Here is a 10,986-nt window from a genome sequence, read left to right as displayed (position 1 = left end):
ACGATTTATGCATTGCTTGAGAATGTATGTTGTAAGAAGTTTAATTTAAGATTAAATAATACAAGCAGTATATATACGGATTCACTCTATTGTTTTCTGATTACTATTTTATTTTTATTTTCAGCATGTACCTGTTTTCAAGAACTCGACTTCCTCAAAACTGTGTTGTCATTTCTATTTATGTGTTCTTGTAAATAAAAACTTAGATGCTAAGGAAATCCGTATTTTTATTTCTAAATACTTGTCCAAGTAATAGCTTAATTATGTTGAACTCGACCTCCAACAGGGCTGCGAGAGGACTGAAATAATGGCAGACGTGTTTTTTTATATGACAGATTTTGATATGGATAGGTGTGAATATCAACTCAAAGCCGAAATCCACAGTACACATATCAACGTTTGGAATGACCTATTTAAAATTACAGGTTAAAGAGATATTGGTCAGTTTATTCATTTCCATAAAACAGGGTTTATTGTGGGAGTTTAAGGTCGTCATAGTGACCTCATTGCAAAATATTACATTTCATTTGCAATATAATTTGGACGTGTTTGATGCTCGCCTGTAAGCATTGTTTTCTTTTGGGAACGTGATATAAATGACTGGAATGGACCAGTATTTATATGAAATTGTCAGCAATGATGTAAAAGCCGTATACCTTTGGTTTTTATTCTCCTTGTATTTTTCATAGGCTTTTATTTTGTCCATATTTTCCTACGGTTTCTCTGACCTTCTGCGATGACAGCATTCAAGTAATAACGAATGAGTTTATTTTGGGGGGGGTTAACGACATATGCATGTCCATACAGATGGATATACCAACAAATGTCAGGTGTAGACAGCAAACATTTAAAAACAAATACAATTTCAAAGTGCGAAGCATGTCAGTATCAGTAAGAATACTATATCACCTTAATTTATACATACACAATTTATCATTATTATTTTTTTTATTTACATTTTTAATCAAAACTGTATCCCCCATACCCTAAGCAACTGTAGAAGCCATAGACACCATCTCCCAGACAGGATCCGAAAATTACGGGAAGGATCAAGGACGGGAGAGCTATGGTTGCAATTTTAATGTCCATCCTATTAAAAACTTGAATATGTATAAATGATTAATAATTGTCTGTAAAGAATATTTAGATATAAACATATTACAGGTACCATATATAAATCAATATACCTTTACTTGTAACAAATACAAACCATGAATGCCTTCATTTACCAACAACAATTACAAATACAGAACACGAATCATGTTATATACAATAACAGTACCAAATGCTTTTATATGATTATTACAGTAACAGATACAGAACACAAATGATTCATATGATTATAACAGTAGCATTTATAGAACACGTGTTGTTTTATATAACTATAATAATAACAAATACAGAACACGTGTAGTTTTATATAACTATAATAATAACAAATACAGAACACGTGTAGTTTTATATAACTATAATAATAACAAATACAGAACACGTGATTTTATATAACTATAATAATAACAAATACAGAACAAGTTTTATATAACTATAATAATAACAAATACCGAACACGAATGATTTTTTATCATGACAATTACAAATACCGAACACGAATGATTTTTTATCATGACAATTACAAATACAGAACACGAATGAATTAATATGCCAATTAATTTTAGTATTGGCATGAATCAACTACTACGCACATTATTAAAATCTATGATGACTTCATGACTATGAATTCATGTTACCAAAGATATGTTAATACATAAATAATACTGAGAATAATAACATGTGTTAATAGTATATATATATCGGTCTATAAATGATTAAGAGATAAGGTACTTATTTCCAAACTTTTACGTTTTCTTAACTGTGTACTTTTGCTGATTGCAATGTTATGTAGATGAGCGAGATTATATAAACATTCAGACTCATAGTCCGAAATAAAATTATTAACCTGTTCCATTAATAATAAATTTAATGTTTTATTGCAATGATAAAAACATTTTAAATATAGATTGTACAGGCATTTAAAATATTTATATAAATTCTTTTCTAAAATGTTCAAAATTTCTAGATTTGCTTAAGAATGTTCGGTAAGTTTCATTACAGTCATTATGAAAACAGATCTTTTGAATTTTCATTAAGTAACATAGATGTAAATAAAACCTAGATGGCAGTCCTTGGACGTATGATCTGTATTTATATATAGCGATTTATGGTGTTATCTAGATAATGAATAAGTTTACGAAAATATACATGTACCCTGCGGTGCAATTATAGGTAAACATATATTGCTAGTCTTGCCGCAACGTTGACATATTCTGATTTAATGTAAACCTCAAGCCGTCGTTACTAAACCACTAAACCGTACATCGGTGCCTGTAGATCCGGACATACGTATGATTTATTTAATATTATCTAACCCACAAGATGTCAATAACCGCGAGCACAGAGCGGTTAAAACCACAGCTGGGAATTTAAACAGGCAATCACATGAACTTTGCTTCTTCGGCAATGTCGTTATAATGGAAAGTTGCTTCAGCATATTTTGTATGTAAATATTATCATTAATACATAAAGGAACAGAGCTATTATATTTCTGAATTGATACAGAATTCATAATTTCTCAATGCTACTTGGTTGATCTATCAGCAAGGTAGTAGCAGTTCCAAGCTGGTAACCGGAAGGAAACATAATACAAGCTGTCAGTAGGTCGTTCCTCACATTTTGCAAGTTAATTAGTGTGTATACATTTTTATGTGTGATTCCTGCTATAACAGGTGCAGATTTTTACACTTTTGAATTTCGGCTTGTATTTGCAAATTTGCAAAAGCAACGGTTTACTTTTTTAGCGACATTTAAAATAAACGGGATAGTCGATGTTCGAACTTTATTCTATATGAAATATATAAGACTATAAGGAGACGAAAATGTTTTCCTGCATGACGTAATACCCTTCTGATTCATTAATGATATCCGCCAGGTATATCTTTCTCTTAGTGAATATTGGGGTAGAAACTGTCAATCACATTATATATGATACGAATATTTATCATGTAGTCAAAAAGACGTCCAATGTTTCAAACCTAACATATAACATTGCCGTTTATGCAAAGGGAGGCGATTTGTAATTGTCTTCAAATGTTTGAAATAATTAACATTGAAAATTCTCATATAACCGTTAGATTGGTAGTCGTTATATCTTCAATGTACATCTCGGAGGTAGAAAGTTATGGCTTTGTTGCATGATTTGTAGATCTTGTTGTAACATATAAATGCAAATGTCACCCCTTGCGTGGCCATTTTTCATTCATTATGGTAATTTTTATTCATTTTGTAGAAGTGAAGAAGCACAAAAGATTTACTGTTCAATTTCAAATTTTCAATATCTACTTGATCTTTGCGTCGATCTAGTTTCAACTATGTTATTTCCAATTTAAAGCCAACAAAACAAATTGGAATGATCGCCTTATATATCAACGAAACAAAATCCAATAAACTATACTCTGGTACTGATCAAAATTTAGAAATTAATTTCATCTCCTCAAAATGCTGTCTGTGGCAGTGTCAAAGACGTCACAGGCATAAACTCCATAGCATGCGGAACACAGTTAGTTATGATTGTTATGTCATGATGTGTACAGGTTGATAGTAACAACTTACAAGTATTTGCATTAAAATTCAAGCTGACAGGGATATTAGAGATAAATCAAAAGGCTAATATTAACAACGAAAGAATAAACGTGTTATCCATTTTCTCACATTTGTTATTCACAAAATCACAGGTATAATGAACGAAGACGTTGTTATAATATCGAACAGCAGTGTTTGTGATTTTTAGATTTTATGGTTGTATAGAGTAACATTTGTTTTATAACAGGTTCCACTGAGCAGGCTGACTCGGTTTTATATTGATGTATTTAGGAACTTTCCAGTTGAACGAAAATAAAATGAATACATTTTTTTCACATGAAGTCACTTTATCAAAACCACAGTAACTTGAATATGGTGATACAGCGTCAATTCTTGATATCGTATTGTTAACGACACTATGAAGAATTTGTGTCGTTTTTACACTCGACTTTTTCATATGTTAATACCAAATTAGTGCACAATCTTCAGGCAATGTATAAAACAGGGATACAATCCACTTCATACACCTTGAAGAGTATTCGTGACCGAACTCAAGATGATACTAAAAAAATTATCTTATCCACTTATTATACTTTGGACAGTATTGTATAAAAAGACAAACTATAAAGTTTGGAATGACATGCTTTATTTAGGAATGTTAACAAGTAAAATGCTGACAGCAAACAAACAGGGGTTTTTGGTAACAGCCAAGGAGTCTCGCGCACAAAGAAAATAAATCTGTAACAGAGAATATAAAATATTGTTGTTTGTTCATGAAATGACATAAAATAGACGCCGATGGTAATGGGATTATTTTAAACCTCGATTTAAATGACAACTTTAACATCCTAACTTCCGTTGTAGTCCGTTGCATGGTAAATGGTCTATCCAATGTTGTTATTACTCAACAGCAGCAGTAACAAGAGGGCACCTCCGACTGAAAATAACAAAAGATGTACAACTTTGTTAATTGTAAGAATAGCCGTGGTTGACATAGATCGCAATACAAGCTTGTTTAATTGTTGCTTTGAGAGCAACACAATATGGGAGAGAGAGAGAGAGAGAGAGAGAGAGAGAGAGAGAGAGAGAGAGAGAGAGAGAGAGAGAGAGAGAGAGAGAGAGAGAGAGAGAGTATACTCACACAACAAAAGATAACTGTTATCGTCGTTGTACTCTGCTGCGGCGGCTCCTGCTACAAATCCTGGTGCAGGTCCAGCGGGTACAGGGTAAGGAATATACAGAGCTCTTTCTTGATGACCGTGTCCTTTCCCTCCGTATCCTTTGCCATGTCCGCCATATCCGCCATATCCTCCTCCATAGCCTTTTCCGTAACCACCATATCCTCCGTACATCGCTCCGCCGTACATGTCATATCCTCCTCCATAGCCTCCATAGCCACCATAGCCATTTCCAAGACAACAGCCAAGGACAAGGGCAAGAGTTATGGTCGAAAGGGCAAACTTAAGATAATACATGCTGATCCTGAAGTATGAAGTTATACCTTGTTTCAGAATACACAGATTCTAAAAGAAATTCAATGTTTACAGGAAGAAACCAGACATTTTTTTTTTATATCGAGGGTAACAGTCCCTGTCATCAAGAAAATACATAACATCAAGTTAGAAAAGGTAAAGGTTACCCCTGAAGGTTAATAAAAGAAAATTAACAATTTACACAAAGAAGAGTTTGCAATATCGATTAATGTTCGTTACAAAATATATACTTTAGGATCACTTTTTAATTTTTGCAACACATTTCTATTTTAGAAAATGAATTATTTTCATACCACGATCACATTACTAGATTAATGCTTGTATCTTCGATCTCCGATCCAACTTACCTGATCAGATGAGACGATGAAGTGAGGATGATTTGACGAAAGTAGAGCTCGTATTTATATACCTAATCCACGCTGAATTATGAATGCACCCGGAAACCTACGTTTGAAATTATATCATGATATTACAACCAGTAATGGTGTATCGGTCAAAGTAAGCAGCATTGTGTAACTGATAGTGTAACAGATAGGACAGAGCATACAAATCAATCTCGCATTTTTTATTTTCAAATACAGTACTTTATCAAGTATATTAAAGTGTCGGGCAGTTGATACGACATCTTAGACTTAAGATTGACGATGGTCAAAACTTGGTATACCTTCTATTATAATTGTCGATATTATCTGTCAATTCCAGAGCTAAACTTCAGCAGACATAGGCAGGTATTATCGTAAGGAGGAATAGTCAACGGAGGTATTGTATTGTATTTTATGGAAAATAAATAAAATTCAACTGCATTAAATTTTCATGTTTTGTGTCGGGGTCGTTCGCAAACTCTTTCTAAACTGAAAGTGTTTGTTGAAATATAAAAGTATAGTTTATACACAACATAACCTTCGTGCTCTCGATATTGTAAATATTCAAAGCTTTTCAGCCTTATAGATACTCTTGAAAAAATTGCCCTACAACAAGTTATCCGAAAACAAAATGAACATCATAATGCGTTTGCCGAAGGTTGTCTGAAATGATTCTTTACCACACAAAAGGAACAAAGACGAATCACATTTAAATCGTGTCGAGATTAAAGACTTTTCCAGTAAAATAAAACGAATATGTTTCGATTGCAGAAATATAGCATGAACAATTTCGCAGTCAGAATAAATATTACAGAAAGTTATCATATGGAATAAACAGTGTATTTACTTAAAAAAAACTATATCTGTAAATAGCAAATCACCAACAAGTCATCAACAATCATAATCCAAACTCAAATGTAAACAAAGGGAAAATGTGCAAATGGAGTCCTGGAAAAGTACAAGGAGAATAAGTCCAGGTGTTCCGCGAGGGTAAGTGTCTATCAAGGTAAGTAATTTCACGTTCTCCAATGAGTGCAAGATATGCAACAATGGAACCAACAGGCAAAATTACGAGCATCAAAGACGTGAAACTTGATATCTTACAAAGAAAAAATAACATTTCCCTATGAAATCACAATGACAAACGTAACATATCTCATAATTTTCATTAACCTGCTTCTTTCGAAACCCTTTGTTACGAAGTTATCCGTCAGTTGACGATGTAATGCACGTTAAACGTGATAATGGGAACAGGTCACTTACTACCGAATCAACTGCTACATATAAGCACCATAGGTTGGGAATGTAGGTAATTTGCTATCAATAAATGGAAAACTCACGATATGAAAAATGAAATCACCACGCTTATCATACAGCTGGGTGGATAGTTATCCATGTTGGTTTCTTTGTAGAAAATGACCGAGACGAGCGACCGATGTAGGAGGGTCTGTTGCGTTTTTTATTTTCAGTTCTTGTGGGTATATAACGATTGATATGGTCATTAGATTTCTTGTAAATATGACTATTAGCAAAATTTATTTCATTTTGATTTTTTTTCTTGTATAGATATATGTACTTTTCGAAAATTTGCCCTCAGAAAATGTCTCAATTCTAAATATTTTTGTTTAATTTCTTTATTTACTTCGATTGAGCGATCTCAAAATTGATTTAAAAATCAGCTCATAAGAATGAAAATTATGATATTTCAAGTGAACAGACTCTATATAAATACAGATGTGAAATAGAAAAAATTATTTATTTCACTTTACAGTCATCATGGAGTCAAGTTATAAAATATGAAACTGGTCAATCTGTTCCTGACAATCAAATTTGTCAAAACCGACTTGATAAGCAAGTCTTAAAAAACTTAGGAATACGATGAAAGTATTATAAATTCTTCTGTTTATTGTTAAAATATTGCATTTTCTTACCTTGATACCGTAAAGGTAAGATAGCAGTACTCATGAAAACTTTCTTTGTACAACTTGAAACCAATGTATGAGTATTATTTGATGAGATGAAACGATTTTAAAGCAGTACATACCCTATTTATTTACAAAGAATGAATAGGAGACAGGCTTGTTTATGACAAAGACAAGTCAAATGTTACAAAGAATTACTTGGGAACGAACGACAATTCAATTTAATTACTTTGTCGATAATTTCAGATTGTCAAGATATTTAATTGGTCAAATGCTTAATCTGGACATGGATCACATTCATGTCTTCTGTCGTTTTCTACCTTTACTGCATTTTTTAAAATAAAGAATGATGAATAAACATAGTGAAACATGTCCATAATGTCCGATGCTTTATTGATCTACGTTAGAGATAAAGACGTGAGGAATTTCCGTTACATTTCCAAGGAATTCGTATAAACATAGATTCAGCATTCTCTGGTGTTTACTAGTTGTAGTCAATGTGATTTTCAAGGGCTTAATCAATTATCTCGATTTGCTTAAAATATGTGGACAGCACATATACTTACTGGCTTACTTTCAAGAGTTTTGAAAGATTGATGAAGATTATGGCGAAGTTTATTGTTAATCATAATCGCCTTATTCAGAATCATTTTAGTTCCTTATGCGATACGAACTTAGATTCCTTTTGTTAGAATGGATGTTTTGTTACATTTGTTATTTAACTTGATCTCACAAGGGAATCTGAGTTTATCTTCTTGAAACGACCAAAATTTACGTTTCAGGTGTAATTGATAAAGCGGAAAATGGGAATCCTTCTGGAGTGCCTGGTCTGGTCTTATTCTTCTTTATTTTTCTCTAGTCTCAGATTTTATCCTGCTTTCATAGTTATGTTTGAATTAGGATTTCGTTAACTTGTCGTTTTTTTCTTTTTTGTCTTTGCCTCTAGTTTCATCAAATTTCAGTTTTGGTTTTAATCTGTTGATATGTAAGTATATCCTTTGTTGTTTTCGACAGATGATCCACATGAAGAAACACTTCTCAGACTTTTCATATGCCCGCGTTCAAACCTGATTTCATAGTCAACTTTACACTCTTAAGCACTAGCAGGTGAGTCGAACTTCTGTGTTTCCAACGACGAGCAGATTCACATGTTAGGTTTTGTTATGTATCCTCTGATGTGATATTTACGTCACTTTGAAGACACTTTTGAGTACGAAAAGTATTCGTTAATGTATGAAGGAAATTTGCTCATGAATTTGTGTCGTTTTAACACTCGACTTTGTCTTACATTTTAACTTAATTTGTGACCGATCTCCAGAAGATACATAAAGCAAAGAAATTATATTTACTTTTTATACCTTGAACAATATTGTATAAACAGACAAACTATAGAGTTTGGAATGATATGCTTTATTCAGGAATGATATATAAGTAAAATGATGACCGCAAACACACAGGGGTCTTTGGTAACAGCCAAGTAGTCTCGCGCACAAAGAAAATCAATCTGAAACAGAAAATTAAAAATATTGTTGTTAGTTCATGAAATGACATAAAATAGACTAAAATGACAATGGGTTTATTTTAACCCTCGATTTAAATGATAAGTTTAACATCCTACCTTCCGTTGTAGTCCGTTACATGGTAAATGGTCTATCCACTGTTGTTGTTATTATTGATCAGCAGCAACAACAAGAGGGCACCTCCGACTGAAAATAACAAAATATGTCGCAACTATGTCAATTGAAGAACAGGCGTGGTTGACATAGATCACTATGACGTTTTCTTTTGTTGTTGTTTCGAGGGCAATACAATGTGATATGTATATGTGTGTTATATTCAAGAACATGATGGAAGCACACTTTGTTGTAGTGATTATGTAAACATTGATTCAATGGAGGAAATCCGTTCCCCTGAAACATTATATCTAAGACATGTTATGCTGTATTAGTACTCACACAACAAAAGATAACTGTTGTCGTCGTTGTACTCTGCTGCGGCGGCTCCTGCTACAAATCCTGGTGCAGGTCCAGCGGGTACAGGGTAAGGAATATACAGAGCCCTTTCTTGATGGCCGTATCCTTTCCCTCCGTATCCTTTGCCATGTCCGCCATATCCGCTATATCCCCCTCCATAGCCTTTTCCGTAACCACCATATCCTCCATACATCGCTCCGCCGTACATGTCATATCCTCCTCCATAGCCACCATAGCCATTTCCAAGACAACAGCCAAGGACAAGGGCAAGAGTTATGGTCGAAAGGGCAAACTTAAGATAATTCATGTTGATCCTGAAGTATGAAGTTATAGCTTGTTTCAGAATACACAGAGATTCTAGAAGAAATTCAACGTTTACAGGAAGAAACCAGACATTTTTTTTATCTAGGGTTACAGTCACTGTCATCAAGGATATATATAGCATCAAGTTAGAAAAGGTAAAGGTTACCCCTGGAGGTTAATAGAAGAAAATTAACAATTTATACAAAGAAGAGTTTGCAATATCGATTAATGTTCGTTACAAAATATATACTTTAGGATCACTTTTTAATTTTTTGCAACACATTCCTATTTTAGAAAATGATATATTTTCATACCACGATCACATTACTTGACTAATGATTGGATCTTCCATCTCCAATCCAACTTACCTGATCAGATGAGACGATGAAGTGAGGATGATTTGACGAAAGTAGAGCTCGTATTTATATACCTAATCCAAGCTGAATTATGAATGCACCCGGAAACCTACGTTTGTAATTATATCATGATATTACAACAAGTAATGGTGCATCGGTCAAAGTAAGCAGCATTGTGTAACTGATAGTGTAACAGATAGGTCAGAGCATAAAAAATCAATCTTGCATTTCATTTTCAAATAAATTCACTTTATCAAATACAGTGCAACTTCCCAAACCGGAATGACGTCCACTTAGTTATAGTAAGGAAAACCTTCCTAATACCCATGGCTCTTAATCTCCCGATTTTATGTAACGTAAAGACACCGAAAATTCCTTCTGAAAACCGGATTTCCCTGAACGATTAGAACACAAGTCCCGACCAGCGGTCCGTGAAATCAGCACCGTGGGTGATAATTGTAAGCTTTGCCCCTGGCGCGTACGCCTGTCATGAGTAGGCTTTGTACACAGTACCTACACTGACAGGATGCTTAAGATAAACATAATGTGAATTTATCGGCAATGACAAATTGAAACCATATCTAACGAGTCCATCGTTCCACAGAAACGAGAAGGTGAGCATAAGTTAGAGTTAGAAAGACGCCATTCCGCATCTAAATCGTGGATAATTGAATAATGATACTTTTTTTACAGAATGGAAACATTAATCGAGCGTTGTTTTAGATGATATTTTTATATTGATCAACAAAAAACACACATTCTTCAAATATATTGGTTGGTAACAGTTTCGGAAAAGCAGACCATAGGTGGGGCTGTATGTACTTCCGAGATCGCCAGGCGATGCTCAGATTTATAGGTCCGACTAAAGCCGCGGATAGTATATAAGTACCGTTATTTTTACAATTTACCAAGATAATTTTACATCTCAAATTTTTTTCTGT

General features: G+C 33.6%; 2 protein-coding genes across 2 annotated transcripts; both read right to left on the bottom strand.

Annotated features, from left to right (window-relative positions):
- Positions 1–4,520: 4,520 nt before the first annotated feature.
- Positions 4,521–5,111, bottom strand: LOC132544660 (uncharacterized). The gene is made up of 2 exons (XM_060208284.1): positions 4,778–5,111; positions 4,521–4,573 (listed from the first exon to the last, which is right to left on the bottom strand). The coding sequence occupies exons 1-2, from the start codon at positions 5,109–5,111 to the stop codon at positions 4,521–4,523; spliced, it is 387 nt and encodes a 128-aa protein (XP_060064267.1).
- Positions 5,112–9,063: 3,952 nt separating this feature from the next.
- Positions 9,064–9,813, bottom strand: LOC132544659 (pupal cuticle protein 36-like). Its single transcript, XM_060208283.1, has 2 exons — positions 9,369–9,813; positions 9,064–9,119 (listed from the first exon to the last, which is right to left on the bottom strand). Exons 1-2 carry the CDS (start codon positions 9,811–9,813, stop codon positions 9,064–9,066), a joined length of 501 nt encoding a protein of 166 aa, XP_060064266.1.
- Positions 9,814–10,986: the final 1,173 nt, after the last annotated feature.

This window comes from Ylistrum balloti, unplaced genomic scaffold (assembly GCF_031769215.1).
Source record: "Ylistrum balloti isolate Yb309-2 unplaced genomic scaffold, AGI_CSIRO_Ybal_v1 Utg369806, whole genome shotgun sequence".
NCBI lineage: Eukaryota > Metazoa > Mollusca > Bivalvia > Pectinida > Pectinidae > Ylistrum > Ylistrum balloti.
This window is presented reverse-complemented; position numbering and strand designations above follow the sequence as displayed.